Genomic DNA, 21,549 nt, shown 5'->3' with positions numbered 1-21,549 from the left:
CTACTGGACCGACAACTACAAGCTGTTATAAAACAGAAGCCTGCAGTCTGCTCGAGGACTTACAAATGCATGGTGATTGGATTGATATACTGTAATTGATTATTTCAATTTTCCCATCTTTGCACGGATTTACCCAGAACTGAAGTAAACACTTACTTATGCAGGAAACTCTCCTTGGCGATTTCTATCTGTAATACCCCTCCTTTCCATTTTGTCTTATTTAGAACAGAGAGACCTATAAAACAAATGACATGCAGCAGGCTCATGGAATAAATGACATTACAGATATTAGAGGCCGCAGCTCCGGGGTTCCCCACATATTTAAAGGTTAATACATTATAAAGAAACTTACATTTTCTCAGGTCTGCGTCAGAAATATTAATGTTCAAGTAGGCAAATGTCTTTACAGGATTACCTGAAAGCAAGAAAACTGGAATATGATTCTAGTTATACAATAGCACAGAAATACAAGGTTTATTGTGGGCAACCAGACATCCGCTAAGGACATTATTTCTATTAGGCAAACAAGCTATAGTTAAAAGGGATGGTCTCATGTTAGGGCACATAGATGTCAGAGATGGCCTACTCTCTCCGTTCACCCGCAGGGATTCCCCTTTCCTGTTCCCCCAACGCAGGTGTGAAAGCCCCCTAAGACATGGAAAAAAAGGAGGGGAAAAAAAAAAAAAACACAAGAGAGAATTTCTGGATACACAAAGACACGACTATACACAGTGTAGGTTATCAAGAAGATTCGAAAGAAGTGATTGTCAAGGACGAATCATTTCAAATTAACAAACTTTAAAAAATTTCTGCGGACAGCCAACAATTTGTATATACAGTTTTGTCATATGGGATAATAGCATGTACCAGCCAGACCGATATTATAAGGGTTGGGGACAAGCATTCATCCAATGCAATGCGTTTTCCTTACCACTTGCATACTGCTGCAGGTGACACCCACGGAGGGGAGGGACCGTTACCCGGGGAGCTGGCAGCCAGTTAAACGCTGCAGATCCCCGGGCACGTGGCCCTCCCTTCCACTGAGCTGTAATTAATCACAACTGCAATCTGTCACTGCACTGAGAGCCATGTGATTGTTTCAGCTGGCAGGGCACTGAAAGTGAAAATGAGAGCAGAGTATGCGGACCATGCGGTACAACCAGGTGTGTCCCGGATGTAATAGTGTATAACTTATACCAGCTGTACATATATAATTAATAGTAATTATTAGGAAATTATAGTACCAGTGTTTTTGGTGGCACAATGCGCCACTTATCACACAGCTGTGCTACCTGAGAGTCACACACACACACCACACACAGCTCTGCTACATGGGAGTCACACACAGCTCTGCTACATGGGAAGGGGAGAGGACTTGTCATTTGTATAGTGCCAACTTATTTGGGAGCGCTTTCAGGTAATTTTTATTTATTAACCCCCCCCATCAAGCTGGGTACCTCACACACAGCTGTGATACATACATTTGTCATCTGCCTCTGCGGCTTTAGAATCTGTGATGAGGTCTCCGTCATGTAATAAGGAGCAGAGCAAAGACTCGGTGAGTGATCACATGACGGAGCTAAGAGCGGGTTACATAACGGTGACATCACAGGTCCTAAAGGAAAATTATCCAGCAGAACTCAATCCGTACCCACTAGGGGTGAGGTGAAAAAATGCAAGCCACTCAACAAGGAGCCTGAGCCTCAAGACTCAGTAGTCAAACACAAAAGTAGTAGAAAGTGGCAGCATGCAAAAAAAAAATAAAAATCAAATTTTATTATTCCAAGCTTGAAAAAGGCTTTCTAAGGCCAAAACATAGCCTACCTTTTTATGATAATAAAATTTGATTTTTTAAAGAGGTTTTTGCATGCTGCCACTTTCTCTCTACTACTTTTCTGATCATCACAGGTCCTGTCAGCACACGGCTGCTGTCTGCCTCTGCAGGTTTTTAATAAAGTGAAGCAGCTCCTGTGATATATATATATATATATGTACTATATATGTAGGTATACATCCTGTATGTAGTGATATAGACTATGCTGGTATATCACCATATACAAAAAAAAAATGTATAACGTATACCAGCTGTACATATATAATTATATACAGGACATATCCAGATAATATCAGCATGCCGCATATATCACTATGTACAGGGAATTGGGGATTCCACTTTTCTGTTCCATTCGGGGAGCAGGAAAGGGGTATTCCCGCGACCAAATGGTTCTTTTTCTGGACGTAACCGAACAGCATCGGATAGACCCCCACTGACTATAACGGGGTCTGTCCGCTTTCTGCCCAGCTGCCTTACTTTTGGATAGACGTAAAAGCACTGCATACTGCGCTTTTTCTTCCTTTTTTTTTTAGCTGGATCTGCGATCGAACCTCTGGCCGGAGGATTCAACGCAGTGAAACCATCCTTAGAACAGCACGGCTTTATCACTGTATACAGGAGATGTATATACATCTCTCTGTATATAGTGATATCTAGTGTGGAGCAGAGTGTAAGCTCTCGTCTACGACCTGAAGGCTGCAAGTTCGATCCCCGCATGATTCAGGTATCTGGCTCAAGGTTGACTCAGCCTTCCATCCTTCCGAGGTCGGTAAAATGAGAACCCAGCTTGGTGGGGAGTAATAAGTAATTATTACCTGAAAGCGCTGCGGAATAAGTTGGCGCTATACAAATACCAAGATTTATTTTATTTTTATTTTATCTAGCATGTATATAGTAATATAGACCATGCTGGTATAACCTGAGTATCTTTTGTATATGATTGCACACAATTAAAAAACGCATCAAAAACCTGCAAGTGGTTTAAAAACAACAGAGCATGTGTTTTTTAAATCCAGATGTAGTTTTTTCATAGTGTATGCAGCTTCTTTAAAAAGTTTGTGGTTTTTCAATACCGCATGTAGTTTTTAAACGTTTTTTTTTTAATTATACACTAAAAAACATGAATACAGCCCAACGCTGGGCTCACTCGGCCACAAGAGTAAAACGCTGCATGGCTCACGCAGCATTTTACCGCTGTGGGGCCACCAGTGACCTGTTCTATCGCTGTGTATCGCAGCAAAATTGTACTGTGTTCTACAGCATATCTCACACATGTGGTCATACCCGTCCACCTGTTTTTTTTAGTTTAGGTTTCCTGCACCGTGCCTTCACAATGCTGCGTATACGTGCTGTCCATACGCAATGTAACTACATATGGGCGGCGCTGATTATGCGTCAATGAATAGGCTTTCTTGCGCATAATGCGTGCAAGTTAGAACATGCCGTTTCCTTTTTTGCACTCACATATTACACAATTCCTACTCACAAATATGAGCGGAATTGCGTATGGCAATGTATTTGATCGCCAGCAAACTACCGCGTATCAAATGCACGTACGACGCAAGTGTAATACGCAGTAATCATGTGTTCATGTGAGCCTGGCCTAAGAGGCTATAAACAAATTTTCACATAGTGCAGGAAATACGTTATGTTTGGAAGCTTATGCCAGGGGGCAGATTATGTATGTAAATTTGTTTTTCAGCTGTATGCTAAGCAGTTTGGGTATGGGGAATGGGAAAAGGGAGGTGGGGGGGCCCAGCTGAACTTTTGCACCCAGGCCCCTGAGCCTTTAGTTAAACCCCTTTTCCTGACTAAGGGCCCATTCACACAGAACGATTATCATTCAGCTTCTCGCTGGATTGTGCGAAACGGATGATAGTGATAATTGTTCCATGTAAACACTGCCAGCGACAAACGATTATTCAGTGATCTCCGGCGCGCTCCGCCTCCATTCACTGAGCGATTATCATTCCAGTGTTAAAGCCCAGGAATGATGATTGCTGGGATGACTTAAAAAAAAAACCAAACTCTTAAGAATAGTTTCTTTCAAGAAAATTAGAGTGTGGTGTGGCCAGAGCTCCTTGACAAGCACACTAAAACAAATTTGGGGGGTCCAAAGTGACTGGTGTAATAAGCAGTAAAGGAAGGAAAGAAATAATTTCTGACCAGAACGAATATATTACTGTACATGACAGGATCAAGTTAGTTGCCAAAAACCTGTCTCAGGTAGTCAACATCTCACAAGTCTGATAAAGGAAGTCTGAAACCATGTAAGTGTGACTCCAGTCATCAGGGTGGAGATCCAGTATCCTCATCCTCTATTTAGACTCAATAGAAAATGGGTGGGAAATCGACCACAGAATGAAAAGATACTTAATTTTTATCATACAGCTAGTGCCGCAAAAATGCAGCAAGAAAAAAAAAAAAGACTACTACAAAATTGTGCACTTGACGTTTCTTTTCCCCTTCCACAATTGAAAAGAAGAGAAAAAAAAAATCCTCAAAACTCTACAGAGCACATTAATCCCTTAAAGCGACCAACCAGTCCGGGACAAATAAAGACGGTCAGGCTGCTTCTCTGACAACCTGGTGCACACTGTCCATTAGTATGCATCGGTAGTCTAAGACATCATATGCTCCTCTGAGCAGCCAATGGTGCTCTCACAGGCAGCACTGGCCAATCAAAGCATTGTGTAGTGTCCTAGACTACGGAAGCATACTAGTGTAAAGAGAAAAAAATTTGGCCAACTTTGTTTTTCTGGAACCAGAGAGTTGTTTTAAAGATCTCTGAGGGATATCTCCACCGTGGGTCACCAGGGCAAGGGAATTGAGTGGACTTCAGAGCTGAACTCACTCCATACCAGATTCCTTACAGCTAACAGCTGCTGTCAAAGACCATCATCAGAGCTAGCTTCAATCGTGCCCGCTTAACTGCTTACAACTCATGTCAAATTACTTATGGGGTTCATGCCACTCAAAGAAAGAAAAAAATTATAAAAAGTGATCAAAAGTGTTGTATGTATGCCATAATGGTATTAATAAAAAAAATACAGCTCCCCCTTCAAAAAAAAAAATGTAAAAAACAAAAAATACAAAAACAAGAGAAAAAAAAGGGGCGTTATGGGAGTCAGGATGTGGCAACAAAAAGCAATTTTTTTTTCTTTTAAAGTTTTATATATTTTTTTAGAGTAGTAAAACAAAAAAATTATACATTTTGGGACACTATTACCAAAACAGAGAAACAAAAGGCAATACTATTGCCAAGATGGGGCCTTGTCACCAAGAGTGAGTTGCAGCCTATGGCCGCCTGCAGACGGCCGGGTCGGATCTGGCTGCGAGAATTCTCGCAGCGGGACCTGACCCGAGCGCCCGCAGAAAGCACCGCGGACTCACCTGCTCCGGCTCTTTCATATGCATAAGAGAGGCATAAGCGGTCTTCCGTCTTCTCCAACATGTTGGCTAAACTGCAAGAGCTTTAAATCAGCACCGTACTTTTATGATGGCGTGGGATTTAGGCCTCCTTCACACGAGCGACACGACATCGCCGCGAGAAAATCGCAGCACTATTGCATCGCTGGTCAGTAGAATATCGCTGTGGTTTCTCACAGTGATACCGCGACTTTGCAGTATAAGCCTTACCCCAAAAATAAGCCCTAGCTACAAGAAAAAAAAAAAAGTATACATCACCTAGAAGCGCTGTCCAGAGTTCCGCTGCAGCTTCTTCTTGGTTCCTGGCATTTTCCTTCATCTCTTCTGGCAGAGGATTGAAAATTCACCGCCTCCTGGAAGCACTGGCTGTGATTGGCTGACGCTTAGCCAATCACAGCCAGAGCTCAATGAATGGCTGTGATTGGACAGGGAGGAAGGTGCAGCAGTGTCAGACAGCGCTTCTAAGGTGATGTATGTGTTTTGTTTTGGTTTTTTTTTCCCTGCAGCCAGGGCTTAGTTTAGGTTTTCACAGTAGGATTTCCTTCTGTCAATGTTGCATCACACCGCACAAAACTCACATTTGGAGAAGGCGGCTCCATAGCGAAACATCGGCTACAAAAACTCATGAGTCGTGGGCATATTGCCAGATCCACAAGGTTTTTGTGTTGGGTTGTTGCATGCTACAAAACATCGCACATGTAAAGTAATCCATAGGAAAGCATGGGCTTCACATGCATGCGATTTGTAGCATTGTTGCAACGCGACAAAATCGCGTGACTTTGTCACCAGTTTGAAGGAGCCCAGTACCACCCACCATTCATTTATGATGCGTGGCCCTTATCAAGTTAAAGGGGTTGCACCATCACACACAACTGCATTTCATAATTTGGCACCCAGGACAAAGAGCTGATAGCCCCGAGTCCTCCTCCAGACACCCTCAGCAACCAACTCATGTTGCTGCAAGAAGCAGCAGCCAGTAATACATTTCCCCTTTTATAGTTGCTTCCAATAAAGATAAAAACATCAGAAGAATCAGCAGGGACGGGAGTTTTAAGGTATGTAGCCCAACCCAATTGTCAAAGGGCCTGACAGCTCCTCTTTTAAAGGGCCTTTCAAAAATACAGAACCACCATTAAACCACTGCAAAGATAATGCATGGTAGAGTGTGGTTGTCCTCCTGTTGAGGACTTCTTGTTGGTATGCTCTTTGGTAGTCCCACGTTAGCTCCAGTTTAAAACAACACTCAACGACTGTCTTTTTACATACCTTGATCATCTTTCCGAGAAATGATGTCCACTGCATCCACCTTTCCAAACCTCCCAAATCTTTCAGAAAGTTCTGCATCAGAGACAGATGGACCGATGCCACCCACATATAAGCGTTTTAGCGTAGCCTCCATGGTTCAGAGATGTCTAAAAATACAAAAACACTGAACATACTGTAAGTGCTACTCGACCTGTCTAGTAGGTACCAAATTCCCAGTAAGAGGAACATTTTGCTGTGTTCTGAGGTTACAGGGCTGACAACACGGCTATCATCTCTTTTTTGGCCTTGCTAACACTAGCTTGAGATAATATAAATGGGAGAGCGCTAGATGGATTATTTGTATAGCAGGATTTGCTGGAAAATAAATGGGCGACTTACCTGGCACAGAGTGGGGACCCCTGGTTAGGGAACTACCCGCTCAGCAACTGTAGAGTCCAGGTGTGCTTATCGATATCAAAGTTATCCCAGAAATCCAGAAGAAAAATAGCACTGCCTCGGCAGCGTTAAAAAACTCTAAGAGATTGATATCTAAATTATTTAATGTCCCCACCAGCAGGGGTTAAAAATACATAGAACATAACAAATAGTCACAGATTGGCAAGCTTGTATATGGGCCCAATTATCAACCCCAAAACATAGCTGTCAGTATAGTCTATGCAATGCGTTTCTGTGACTATAGTGCCTTAATCAAGCCTCATGCAAAACCATCCATTTTGCATGTACAGATGTGCTGCCAAGAACAATGGATTTGTGGCTGCACAGAAGATGCTATCAGCCGATGAAGGAGCGCTGGCTCATTCACCAGTTAGAAAGGGTTATGCCAAGTTATAAACGTATCCTCTAGCCACAGTATAGGAGATAACTTTATGAGCCACTGAAAGTCTATTACTGAGGCTAGTAGACGAAGCTGCAAATTACAATGAGGTCATTATTACGGGGACCTTTAACTATCCGGATACAAACTGGGAAGCCAAAACTTGCAAATCCCATAAAAGTTTGAATGGCTGTGAATGATCGAAAGCCAGCTGTGATTGGCTGGTGCTCGATCCAATCACAGCACTTAGTTACAAAGAACAAACACTTGAATCTGGTGTGCTGTGCTGTCAGCTTGCTCACTTCATATATCTCACGATCCACTGCTTGCTCAAACGGGTTCACCTGCCCCCGGTCCTGGGCTTTAAACAACAGAGAATTCCATGCAGGAAAAAGTGTCATCCACGCTTGCTTGCAGAGTAAAATTTGTAATCCTCCTTTATTTAGTCATATTTAAAATTGCCAGGTGTACCCATCTCTAACCAGACGCGTATCGGCTGCACAGAGCCCTCGTCAGTGGTACACAGAGCTGACGGCAGGGGAATTCAAAACAGAGCCAGGGAGATGACAGCGGAGAGAAGTCTGCAGCAGCTCGCCGCACCGCCGGGGACACAGATGCCAGCTAAGAGGTGAGGATTGCAAAAAAATGTGCTGAAAAACTCAGCTTATACTTGAGTATATAAGTGATTGGGTCACTTTTACTAGTGGGGATCACATGGGGCAGTATTGGAGGGGTCACCGTTACTAGTAGGGTAACACAGGGGGCAGTATTGGGCCCTATTCTTTTTAATATATTTATTAATGACCTGGTAGAAGGATTGTTCAGTAAAATATTAATATTTGCAGATTACACAAAACTATGTAATGTTATTAACACTAGAGAGGAGACAAGGAGATTGCAAGAGGATCTGGGTAAGATGGGGGCAGAAAAGTGACAAATGAGGTTTAAGGGCTCCTTCTCACGGACGGATTTCTGCAGCGTTGCCCGCAGCTATTAGGTTCTATAGCACCGTGAAATCACCCGTCCTTACCCGCGGCATGCTCTATTATAGAGCATGCCGCGGGTGTATGCGCTGACTGCTTCCATTGCAGTCAATGGAAGCCGTCCGTTCACGCTATCTTTCGCTGTAGCACAGCGGAAGATAGCGTGAAATCGCCTCTCCGCCTACCGCCGCGTCATGTGACGCGGTGGGCGTGTCATGTGACGTGGCCGGTGTGTCACATGACGCTGCGGCGTGTCACACGGGAGCGAGGACGCCGGATCCGCAGGTAAGTTTAGGGGTCTCTGGGGGGCGCCGCGGCGGAGCCCGTCACGGCCGTGTGCAGCCGGCCTAACACTGATAAATGTAAGCTTCTGCACACGGCAGAGGAAATTACATGTTACCATTACACACTAAAGGGGAAATCACTGGGGAACACTGACATGGAAAAGGACTTTACTTAACTGCAAGCTTAACTGGAGCAACCAGTGTCAGGCAGCTGCTGCCAAGGCAAATAGGACAAAGGCGGGCAACTGAATTAATAAATGGGATGGGCAGACTACAATACCCAGAGAGGTTAACAAAATTGGTGTTATTTAGTTTAGAAAAAAGAAAAAAGAGGGCTGAGGGGCAACTTAATAACTATGTATAAATATATCAGGGGACAATACAGAGATCTCTCCTATCATCTATTATACCCAGGACTGTAACAAGGGGGCACTCTAATAACTATGTATAGATATATCAGGGGACAATACAGAGATCTCTCCCATCATCTATTTATACCAAGGACTGTAACAAGGGGATGCTCTAATAAACTATGTATAGATATATCAGGGGTCAGTACAGAGATCTCTCCCATCATCTATTTATATCCAGGACTGAGACAAGGGTGCGCCCTCTACGTCTAGAGGAAAAAAGATTGCTACATAACATATAAGGAGGTTCTTTACTGTAAGAGCAGCGAGACTATGGAACTCTCTGCCTCAGGATATGGTGATGGGGAACTCACTAAAAGAGTACAAGAGGAGCCTGGACACCTTTGTTGAGTGTAACATTACATGTTATATCACTAATTACTTTAGAAGGGTTGGTGATCTCAGGATTATTCCGACTGGAGTCAGGAAGGAATTTTTTTTATCTTCTAGATCAACATTGGGGAGTGTGGGGGTAATAGGCTGAACCAGATGGACATATTTTTAAGTCTTAAATACTAAATTAGAATGATGTAGGGATTAGCGACATATACTAAGGCCTCTTTCACACGGGCTACAAAACTGCACAATTTTGTAGCGATGCAACATCACTACAAAACGCATGTATGTGAACCCCAAGGTTTCCAATGGGGTCTTTCACATTTGTAGCCTGGAAAAAAAAAACACTGGAAACCAAGGACTTCACATACAAAATTGTGCAATTTTTGTAGTCTATGTGAAACAGGCCAAAAATGTATGTCAGTGCATGTGAAGGGACAACTTTAAAGTGTTACAACTTTCGTTAAGACAATCCATAGAGAAACAATACTAAGGATACTTAACATATACTGTCATTCAATAAGGCTAGGGCTGCATACCAACTGTGGTTACATGACCAAAAAACATGCATGACTTCCTGCCGCATGACTGCTTAGAGGTCTGATTTTGCTCGGCTCATATGTGTTGGAGGCTCCAATGCAGATTCAGCATAAAAATGTGGATGGAAAGGCACAGCATGCTTTACTATTGCAAGACCATGCTGGAAAGCTAAACAACAGCCCGATAGACCCCTCTAAGGTCTCTCAGGTTTCATCTGCGTCAGTGAAGTGCCGCTCTGGCATTACCGCTGTTTTTATTGTTGGGCTCTTATGATGGAGCCAAATAAATAAAATATATACTGCTGTTGTGAACCAAACCTTAGGCTACATTCACACGGGCATCCAGTATCACGCTTGTCAATGTGTGTTTTACCTGCGGACGCAAGGCGCTTTCCATGCAAACACGCCTAATATCGCTCATCTGAAATTCCGATCCTCCGACACGAGCGATTCACATTGATCTCAATAGGAAACATCACACGACATGCGATGCGGTTGACTGTCCCATTGAAAACAATGGGCGATGCATTCCGAGGGACACAAAAAAAGAAGACATGCAGGGATGTTTTTCACCTCGCAGCATCATTGTGGAGGGCAAGCATCGCTCATGTGTAAGACTTCATTCAAAAAAATGGAGTTCAAATCCACCTTTCTGTGAATGTAGCCTTCAAGTACATGTAGCGAATAGCTGATGATTTTCTACAGCAGATAATCTGCACTATTAGCCTGGGTTCACACAGGGCGGATTTGCTGCTGTTTTGCCGCGGATTGCCGTTGCATATCCGCACTGCGGCAAAACCGCTGCGTTTGCAGTGCAACGCAGCACAAATGAGTTTTGCCAAAAAGCTGTTCTTACAGGGCGGATTTTTTCCGCACAGCCGCCGTGCGGTAAGGAAACTGCGGCGCGGTTTTCAAAGATGCAGCATGTCCATTCTTCTGTCCTTTCCACGGCGTTTTTTGTCCACAGACCTCTATGGACGCAGCCAAACCTGCACCAAAATACGCGTCAAAAAGCAAAAAACACTACGGAAAAAAAGCATGCGGATTTTTCCGCAAGCCAAAATTAACCTTTGAAGCGGTTTTGCCGCAGAAGCATTTTTTCTATGGCAAAACCGCAGCAAATCCGCCCTGTGTGAACCCAGCCTTACTGTAGATTGTTGTGGACTTTGGTGCAGATCTGCAGCCGATTTCACCCTTTCAACAGAAGTGGCGAGCCAGATTTTCTGCTGTAGAAAATCCATGCCAAATCCCAATACATGTAAACGTTCCCTTAAATATAAAACTACAGAGCGGTCGCAGTGGCACACACCTTGCACAGCCGTGTACGGCTTAAGATGAAAGTCACTGTGGTTGCGTTACATCATAATGTGATGCAATGCAGGATGGCGATCACAGTGGCCACGCAACTTTGTAACAAAATACAATGTGGTCGCGCTGGGACCCACAAGAAATTGAAAAGCTGCACTCACATGAATTAGTGAGCCCAAACCGACCAGATTAATTTCTGCTATCATGTGATGTCACAAGGCCATCTACAGCTGTGACAACGGTGTTGCAGCCAAAAGGCGCCATTTTGCTCTAACCTAATATTGAACAGTCTGACAAATACGGTTTGTAGTTTCCACCTGATGGTATTGTACATTTATCCATAAACCGCCCTCGGAAAGATGGAAGGTTGAGTCGAACTTAAGCCAGCTACCTGACCCATTCAGGGTTTGAACTTTCAGGTCATGAGCGAGAGCTTACACTCTGCGCCACATGAGGCTCATAAGGCTGCCTGCTCACGGGCGTTGCGGTATCCCACGGCGGATCTCTGCCGCCCAGGAGCCTTTTCCATAGAACGCCCGTGGACAGGCAGCCTTAGGCCCGGCTCACTGCAGCGTATTACTAGTGCGTTTTACTGCGGTACATTGACACAATTCAAATACATTGCTTTCCGCTGTTACACTGGTGGTTGTTCTAGTTTGGCGCGCAGTAGAGCCCTTCTGTTCTCTATAGGGGCGTAGTAAACGCTGCACATATACAATTACATTGTGTCCGTGCGGGATTTATACGCCACATCGCTAAGCATCAGAGCGGGAAATTCAAAGAAAAAAAAAAGTGAAACCAGGAAGACTGTGCACGACAGCATGCGGGAGATACGTGGCGATACGCAGGAGGACGCCGCGGTAAGACGCTCGTGTGAGCCTGGCCTACTGCTGCCTGTATACAGGATGGAGGATGAGGCCAGGCAGGAGCTCTGGCAGGACACGGGAATGTAGAAGCCATCACTCACCGAGCACAGACACACTGGAACACTCACATTGCACTTCTGTGTACAGAAAAATGAGGTCTCACTGGAAACAAGTACCGTACACAGAGGTTCCGGAGTAAAAAATACCACCACCACCCACTCCTCTCTTTACCTAAAGGTTTTGCTTCGTTTACTTTTATGTCTTATGGTCGGAACAACTGATGACACGCAGATAGACTCTCAAAGCCTTTTATTTACAGTTAGTCCCGAGCGAAGAGACCGGAACGGAAGCTTAAAGTTGAAGCGCAATGGAGCAAACTATTCGCTCCGAGTCTGTAGGGGCAACAGGCTTACTTTTAACATATGGTTTTGATAACAGAGCAGCTATTGTAGATATTATAGCTTGTTCCTATTTCGTTCCTTTCCCTCTATAGAAAACATATGTTGTCAGTGTCTGTTTTCGAAGTAAGAAGGGCGCGTGTCCCCCCCCCCCTGCACTATGATGGTACAGCCCGCTGCACGCAGTAAAGGCGCGCTTGGTTTGAAGACTAGGAGGCTGGTGAGGTAAGTAGCGGTGGGGACCTGCTGGGGCCTCGGCAGGCTTAATACTGAAGAAGCTCCACAGACGGCCTACACTCTTCTGTTCCCGCCGCACAGCTTCAGCCCCAGCGCTCCGCCGGGAACCCGGGGGGAAGCAGTGGGCGGGCACATAGAGGAGTCACGTGCCGTTCAAAGAAAACAATAGTGGAACGGCACGTGACCACCCTCTGCTGTTTCCATGTTCTATGCGACGGGGACAGGTGCATAGATAAATATAATATGTTTGTATTATTATTTAAAGGCAGTTTAACCTTTTTTTTAAGTCCCAGAAAACCCCTTTAATTAGTAATTAATCTTGGATCCACCCAACATCGCTTTCTGCATTTCTTTGAGGCCTTTTACTGCTGTTCTTGGACACAGGTTACTGCATCCAACAGCGTTTTTTAACGCACTCCATCATTGTGATGAGGTGCGTTAAAAAAGCGTGAAACGCGGCAAAATAGGGCAGACAGCACTCGAAAACCGCAGTGTTACAAAATGCCGCAATCGAGCGCAGGTCTGCACGGCCCCATTGAAATCGATGGGAGTCTTTACGAAAATTTCCGCAGCGTTCAGAGTGCGGCGGTAAAAAGCCCCTGTGTGAGCGCGGCCAAAGACACAGAACTAGGCTGCAGAGCAGGATGCCTCATGCGGACATGTGCACAGCACAAGAGATACAATCACAGGTAAGAGCAACGCAGAATGGTTGGGCATGTATAAGGAGAGGAGACCACCGGAAGGGGCAAATCTACAGACATGTCCGGTAGCTTCTAGTCCTGGGCATAGGGTGGCAACATGGAAGGAAATGCCACCATCGCTCTAGGTGCCACAAGACGCCAGTTCTTGGATGAGGGCACAAACCTCACTTCCAGGGTTCCTATAGGAAGACTCCACCCTTCTAGAGTCCTGTTACTAGATCCAAAATAGGATTTGTCTAGGTATGTCTGCCTCAGGCTAGTTTCACACGGGCAGTCGCGATGTTGCCACGAGAAACTTACGGTAAAATAACGTGTTTGTTCCCTCGATTTTGAACGTCAGCGATTCTTTTTTTCTTAGAACAGACTCGCAATGCTGCCGCCGGCGATAAAAGTGTGTGTTTTTTTTTTTTCTATCACAAAAGTTTAAAAAAAATAAAAAATAAAAAAATCACAACGCAACTCTCGCAAAATCAGAAGAGGGGAAAAAAAATCACTAATGGGAAGCAAACCATTGTAAGTCATTGGTTTCTAAATCTGCATCAGAATCGCGTGATTTTCTCGCCCTTAGGCTGGGTTCACACAGGGCAGATTTACCGCGGATTTGCTGCTGTTTCTCAGCGCGGTCCTGCCGCACGGAAAATCCGCTGCGTTTGCAGTGCAAGCCAAAGGAAATGAGTTTTGGGAAAATCTGTTTCCCACGTAGCGGTTATTTTACGTGCACCTTCTGTGCGGAAATGTTACGGCGCATCTTTCCGAGCCGCAGCATGTCAATCGTAATGACGTTTCCGCGGCTGTCTTTGTTCCATAGAACCTCAATGGAAGTCTGATATTTACGCAGGAAATTCTGCATGTAGTCATTTTGATGCAGTAAATACTGCAGAGCCGCGGCTGGATTTGTATGGGAAACAAGTCAATAACTACGTACAGCTGCGGTTGTAGACGCTCCTCAGAGCCTGCAGATAAACCGCAGAAATTTCGCATAAAAAAACGTAACAAAAACCAAGGTAAACTGGTCTGCTGATTTTGCTTGCTTGAGGTACATTCAAAAATTCCGTGTTGGGAAAAAAAACAGCAGATTCTCAGAAAATCTGCCCCATGCGAACCCAGCCTTAGAGCTCCTCGACAATAAAAATGGGCGATTTTCTCGTGATGCGAGAGTGAGTGAAAACGCACGATTATAATTCCAATGAATTTCAATGGTTTCATACTAATTTGCGATATTTTCACTCTTGCGATGCTGCATGAAAAAAAATTGTAGCATGTCCGTTCTTTTTGCGATATCGCCCATTGTTTTCAATGCGTTCGGTGGCAGCAGCGCCGGCCTCATTGAAAACCATGGGAGAACATTGCGATCCCATGCGTGGCTGTGACAGCAGCAGGGGATTCCTTCAGCCCTGCAGGGATGGGAGGCTGTTTCCCTGTGAGAACACCTCACATCCAGGGGTTTTCAGAAGGATAGTGAGGGCGATATCAGGCCGTGAATCACAGCCCCATAACATCCGGCGCGGCTGTGACAGCTGTGGCAGAGGATCGCAGAGTTTTCCCATTGAGGACAGTAGGCTGCAGTGTGAGATCACGCAGAAAGATAGAACATGCTGTGATTTGTTTCTTGCCCACATCACGGTGCCATGCAGGATAACGACACATGAGTATGACTCCATTCAAAAGAGTAGGGTTCAGATATTTGCGGCTCGCAGTGCACAAGTCTCACGCAATTTTCTTGCCGCGTGAAGCTGGCCTTAAGGTCTGCTCCTACAAGTGCATTTTCTGTCCATGTACCATACGTAATTTTTACTGACTGAATACAGACCCATTGAATTAAATGGGTGTATTCAGACATGCATATCCTATGCTGGTCCGACAATGGATGCAATGGGAGTGTAAAAAGAAAAAGGCTGTGAAAACAGATGTTGCATACATTTTCACTTCATTGCCAGGAGACAGTGGGAAAAAGTGACATCATTGGGCCTTGTCATGGGCATTTTTTTTTTTTTGTGCCCGCAAAAAACACATTGAATACAGATGCAACATGGACATAAAAAAACCACACATACATGGAGTGAAAACAGTGCGTTTTACACAGGCCAAAATTGCATCTACTCCTGTGAATGAGTTTTTTGATACAAATGTTTTTGTATGAGCTTTTCACAAACACGATCCATTCCCTCTCGGCTACAGAAGTCACTCAGAACTTGTCTCTTTACATAAACCACTATTCTTAAATGTCTTGCTGCACGCCGCTCATGTGATGCTGATGGCACAAAAAGCTGCAGTCGCAGAACCTTTCCTCCCAACTCTATGCTACCTCCACATACTGCATGTCTAAGTCTATGGTGTTGGTTCAGTATAACGCTGAAAGTGTCTGTTTTAGGCTGCTGCCACACGGCGACACAATATCGCCACGAGAAAATTGCAAAATATCGCATCTGTGTTCTGTGTGATATCGCTGTGTTTTCTCATGGCAATATCATGACATCGCATAGGTCTTTGTAGCACTCATTTGCTGGGATTTTCGGGGTGGGTGTGGGAGGAGGGTTGAAATGAAAGACCTACCCCGAAAATAAGCCCTGGCTGCATAAAAAAAAAAGAAAAATAATATATCACCTATCAGTTCTTGTCAGTTCCGGTGCGTGTCTCTTCAGGCCTGGCACTTGTCTTTAGTCTTCTGCCAGCCCTTCCTGAATCGGAGTTTTAAATTCCCCACCTGCGGGAAGCTCTGGCTGTGATTGGTTCTCGAGCACCGCGGCTCTGCTACATGCACATCACACACAGCTCTGCTACGTAGCTTTCGCCTATGCGCTGCACATGATTTACGAACTTCAGCTGCTGGCTGAGGAGACATGCTCGCTTGTAGCTTTCACATATCTGCTGCACGAGATGTACAAACTTCAGCTGGTGACTGAGGTGACGTCGTGGCTTGTTGCTCTGTCATCTAAGCTGCATTAGGTTCAGCAGCATTGAACCCTCTGTGGTGACATGGTTGCACGACAGCGACAGTTGATTCAACACTGGACAACGGTTGACGATTAGATGAAGGCTGGACTGGTGTTGGTGGCATTAGCACTTGAGATGACATGATGTCACGTTCAGATGTGAAGATGATGAAGTACTATGCTTCAATGTTGTTGGTCAATGTACACTGCCAGCTATGTATGTGGACATTTGTGAGATGTCATTTATTGGAGTCTCCACACAGGTGTGCAGCTGTCTGGCGACATACAAACTGCCAAACTGAATACTGCTGTATCCATTGCAACTGAGGCCGCAGGGATTTGTGGGAGATGTAGTCCGCCCATAATTCCTCATTCAGTGCAGAAGGAGGATAACAGACCTGTGATGACGTCACTGTCATGTGATCAAGGGGCGGAGCTAAGATTCGGTACCTGACATCACAGGTGTTGTCAAGCTCTACATGTACCTCACACACACGTATTGATGAACAAGTGCTTGTTAGCACTTTGATTATTTATTTTTTTAATGCAGATAGGGTTTATTTTAGGGCTTTTACAGGGTATTATTCTATCTTGACGCCACCAGGAAGTCCTGGTGGAGTCAAGATTGACAGGGGGGTGAAGCCCCCTGTACCTGATTGGCTGCAGAGCGGCTTGGCCTGGAAGGCCACTAAGGATTTCTTCTGAAAGCATACACCAGTCGAAGCCATACAGCGGTCGCCGCAGCAGCAAGGGACTTCCTCGCTCATGCCCCAGAAGAAGGAACCCCACTCAGTGATGAAGCGCAGGGCAGCCTTGGCAGCGGAGACTGCAAAGCGTCGTGAAGCGGCTTTAGCGGCGGCGGCCAACAAGTGCTGCACTCCCCCCTCCCCCCCCCCCCCCCTAATGGCCGAAGTGCCGACCAGCGGACTGCTGCAAAATTTGGGAGCTGTGAGCGGGGGAGTGGCGGCCACGCTGCACAGAGGCGGTGGCCAGCACTGACCTGAGAGCACAGAGGCAGCGGCCGGGACGGAGCCTCCAGATGCAGGGGGAGCGGTGTTCACCAAACACAGAGGCGGCGGCAGGCACCGACCTGACAGCCACCTTGCGGGACACAGCACAGAGGCAGCGGGCAGGACGGAGCCTCTAGATGTAACGGGCGACGACTGCTCCGGTCACACTGATGGCTGCAGCGTGTACTTTGCTTTTTGCGGGCCCTGCATGCTTAGGGTGAGGGGTAGTTTTCTTCTTAGCCTTATGTTATTAGATGTCAATGCTGCTTATGTAAGACTAAGAAAAAACTAACCCTTACCCTTAGGCTGCCTGTCCACGGGCGTTGTATCTCGCGGCAGATCTCCGCCGTGGGAGCTGCCGCCGCCTGGGAGCAGGAGCCTGCAGACGGTTCTCCGCTGTCAGCCTATCTGACAGATAGGCTGACCTCGGAGAATTGCCGCAATTCACAGCATGCTGCGATTTGCCGGTCGTGAGTGGCGAATTGCTATGATTTTCCGCTCGTGGACAGGGGGGCTGCGCTTTCCCTAGCAATGCTATGGAAAGTGTGCATTGCGTTCCCCACGGCCGGATTATCACCGCGGGGAACGCAATCCAAAAACGCCCGTGGACAGACAGCCTAAGCCTGTAGGGCCCGCAAAAAGCAATCCACAATCCATGTATAGCGTGGCATTTTAAACACTGTGCTTAAATGCTGTAAAAACAGCCTGTGTGAGAGCGGCCTTAAAAGGGGTTTCTGGGAGATCTAAAATAAAAAAGGTTATAAGGCCTTAAAATAAAGAAAAATTGAATACTCACCCATCCCGGCATATTCCCGTCCAGCGCTGCAACCACAATGCCTACTGCTCGAAACCCGGGAGAAGCGGTCACGTTCATTGTGCATGTCACCGCTCAGCCACACGCAGGATTCAGCAGCCTTAAGAGCCTGTGAGTGGCTGAGTGGTCACGCACAATGTGCGGCACGTGATCGCCTGCAGCTTCTTCTGGGTTCCGTGCGTCAGGGCTACAGCGCTGGGCAGTGAGCCTTCAAGATAGGCGAGTATTCAGTTTTTCTTCATTTTAAGGCTGTATAACCTTTTTTTTCTATCTCACAGGACACCATACTCGATCTGCTTTAGTTTTGGCCACTAGAGGTCACCAAATGACTGGGAATATGGATGACTGTATAACCACCTTGGAACGACCGTAATAATGCATGTTATCAATAATAGGCTCAGTACTATAAATGTATATTAGCAAAAAGGGCTTCTTAAAAAAGGGAAGTATAGATGCCCTATAGGAGCATATAGTAAAAATACAGTATCAAAGATGTTTCATTTGTTTCCTCTAATGAGTTTGCTGCTGACATGCATTGCTCTTGCCGGTTGATTGTATCTCTTACAACTGTACTGATTATGTATTTTTTTGTGTAGATTTCTAGTCTGATGAAGAGTTTTAACCCGAAATGTAATAACTTCTAATTTAACCATTAAGGACCAAGTGCCATAAATATACGTCGCTTGGTCCACGTCTTTAATCCTGCACCATTGAAAGATAAGGCACGAGATTAAAGCTTTGGCTCCGGCAATCTAGCAGGAGCAGCTCGCGCTCTCAAGCGTCGGAGACAGCCGATGACCTAAAGACGACGAGCTGGTTTTACCCACTTCTGCCTTCTTTTACAGGCTACATAGCACTTAAGGAGCTATGATAGAAGAGAGGAAGAGGCAGTGTTGATTCCTGTATGGGACCCTGCAATCGCTGGCGACCCCAGCCCAGCTGTCAGAGGGACCAATGCCATACTAGGAGGATGCTCTCACAGATGCCCCAGTTATGCTTCGTTCACACAGAATGATCGTTTAGAAAATTGTTTAAATGAGCGAAACTGAACAATAATAGTACAGTTTAAACGTGAGCCAATGATGGACAAGAATCGTGAACTTCTTGTTCGTCATTTAGTTTCAACCGCAAGTAAAAGGCCTCATGTTCACCGGCGGGTCGAGTTCCGTGGGCGGGAGCCCCGCCGCGGTATCCCACCCTGCCCGTGGCATAAGGACATTCCGGACGTGTGTGGGCGGTCTGGCATCTCCTCCGTGCATGTAGGCGTGTGTGCCAGGATGTGGGTTGGCCTGCTGGCCTGCACCCCTCCGCACATGTGCAGTGGAGATTTTTTTTTTAAATCGCTTGCTTTCGCGCGGGACCCGCAGCGCACCCGGAGTGACAGTTCTGGGTGTGCTGCAGATCGGACGGTTTCTATTGACTTCAATGGAAGCCATCCCAGCAGCAAAATCCAGCATGCTGCGATTTGTTTTCTGGACTGGATGGTCCGGAAAACAAACCCGCATGCTTTAATTAAGCTGCCAGTGCCCATGAATTGCCTATGGGCGGCTTAAACTCCAGATCATCCGCGCAGTGCCCTACGCGGATCCTGGAATTCAAACCTGCCCGTGGACATGAGCCCTAACAGGTGGATGCATGCTTATCTGTTATCAACCCAGAGACTAAGGAAAAGTTGTTCCAGAACTGTTACGTCACGGGAAATACAAATAGTAAAATACACGGCAGGAGAGCTGACAGGCCCTCACTAATTGGTACTGGAGGTTTCCATCCTGATGTAATATTCTTCATTGGTATTGTGTTATTTCTTTCTTTTCTGTAGCATATGAAAGATGCAGAGAAATACATTGGAGAGGTGTGAAGATGCTATTTCGTCTCTCAAGCAAGAGCTTCAAGAGCTGAAGAAAAAATATGAAGAAAATCAAAGAGAGATTGCCTTCCTGTCCAGGCCCAACATCAAGAAGGCGCTGTCAGTAATATGTGATTTTTCTTGCTTTTATGGATAAGTCTATGGTGGGATTATTTGTGGGTAATTATGATTTGTTTTCCTTTTTTTGTTCGGACGCCAGTGCCCTTGCACACGATTTGTAGTAGTTAGTAGTGAGGTGCTGAATAACACACGGAGTCAGATATTTTGCTTAACTTGTAGTAAACACAGTGTTATTATTCAATCAGACAGGGAGATTAGGTAATTCTCTTCAACAAACGCACAGTGATTAACAAATTATATACAATTTTGCAACAATGAAGATACATGTGTCTAACACATTTATACACTGGGAGCTTACTCTGAATTTCTTTTCTCCATCCCTCTTAATATTTACATCTCTTCATCTCCCCTCTACTCACTGTCACAGCTGACTCTCCTTCTCTGTTTTTCTGATTCTTCCCCTGTTTCTTTGCTTTCTCTCTTGTTTCTCTCCTGCTTCTGCCTTTCCTTCTGCTGCTCTCCTGCGACCGTTGTTTTTCTAGCTTTTTATCTCCTCTGTCACCTGACCAGTCTGTCTGCAGCCAATCACAACCTGTTTGGCTGCTAGGCTACCTGCATCCCTTGTGCAAAATGACTCAGATTAAACCCATAGGGCCGGTTATTATATTACCGATCCCCACAGCTAAACAGCGCTATATAGTGCCCTTTTTCAGGCCACTACAAGTCCAACCAAATCCTAGAGGGGATTTCTGCTTTGGACAGTCCGTGTTCGTTAAAATGGTATTCACAGAATCAACATGTAGAATAGGTGATAACTGTCTGATCATGGGGACTTACCGCTGGAACCGATCACAAGGGTCCTGTGTCCCATTCTCCTGGTTGCAATCCGCAAAGTTGGGGGAAAAAATAGAATAAAGTGGCAATCAAGTGCTGCTACTCCATTCATTTCAATGGGGCTACTGGAGATGGCAAAGTGCAAGCTTTTCGCTATTACAGGCATTCCCAAAGAGTTTAAATGATTGGTGGCTGTAAGCAGGATCCACAACAGGTATGTTTCCGTTGTAGGAAGTCAGGCGGCAGCAGAGGCAGGTGATGGTAAAGCAGGGTGGTTTATTGCCAAACTGTCAGTCATAAACACAGGCTTTCTCCAGCCATATAATGTGCATAAGGTACACAAAATAACAGTCTTTGTAATCTTATGCAGAGATTCTAACCCAACCCTTCTCAGGGTTTTGCTTCCCTCAGCTCTCCAGGTTCTCTTCACCCAGCTTTCCAGGGACTCTGCAAACACTCTGTCCTCTCTCTGGTCTGGCTGAACACACTCTGCCACAATCTCTCTCTTAGGCCACCTGCACACGGGCAGAAATCCCGCGGGATTTCCGCCACTGAAAGCCTGCATAGGAGTGCATTACAATACGCGACTAACCGCGACATGTCCTATTTCTGTGTGGGGCTCGCAG

The 21,549-nt window shown here is 45.6% G+C and overlaps 2 protein-coding genes across 3 annotated transcripts in view; one reads left to right on the top strand and one right to left on the bottom strand.

The window, feature by feature from the left end:
* The window catches only part of NOL8 (nucleolar protein 8), a 46,050-nt gene extending 33,823 nt beyond the window's left edge, over positions 1-12,227 (bottom strand). Inside the window, exons 1-4 of one of the 2 annotated variants that reach the window (XM_066596416.1) lie at positions 12,171-12,227; positions 6,530-6,692; positions 353-415; positions 157-235 (exon numbers count right to left, since the gene is read on the bottom strand). In XM_066596416.1, coding sequence (XP_066452513.1) covers positions 157-235; positions 353-415; positions 6,530-6,662 — 275 coding nt within the window. In that variant the 5' untranslated portion in view covers positions 6,663-6,692; positions 12,171-12,227. Of the gene's footprint in view, positions 1-156; positions 236-352; positions 416-6,529; positions 6,693-6,907; positions 7,003-12,170 lie in introns of those variants that run through there. The other variant, XM_066596417.1, reaches the window with a different exon arrangement.
* Positions 12,228-12,585: 358 nt separating this feature from the next.
* CENPP (centromere protein P) overlaps positions 12,586-21,549 on the top strand; it is a 277,456-nt gene continuing 268,492 nt past the window's right edge. The window contains exons 1-2 of the mRNA XM_066596426.1: positions 12,586-12,692; positions 19,982-20,128. Of these exons, the coding sequence (XP_066452523.1) occupies positions 19,992-20,128 (137 nt within the window). The 5' untranslated portion in view covers positions 12,586-12,692; positions 19,982-19,991. The remainder of the gene's footprint in view (positions 12,693-19,981; positions 20,129-21,549) is intronic.

The sequence above is a fragment of the Eleutherodactylus coqui genome, chromosome 3 (genome assembly GCF_035609145.1).
Source record: "Eleutherodactylus coqui strain aEleCoq1 chromosome 3, aEleCoq1.hap1, whole genome shotgun sequence".
In the NCBI taxonomy this organism is placed as follows: Eukaryota; Metazoa; Chordata; class Amphibia; order Anura; family Eleutherodactylidae; genus Eleutherodactylus; species Eleutherodactylus coqui.
The sequence above is the reverse complement of the archived record's forward strand: the minus strand, read 5'-3'. Positions and strand labels throughout refer to the sequence as shown.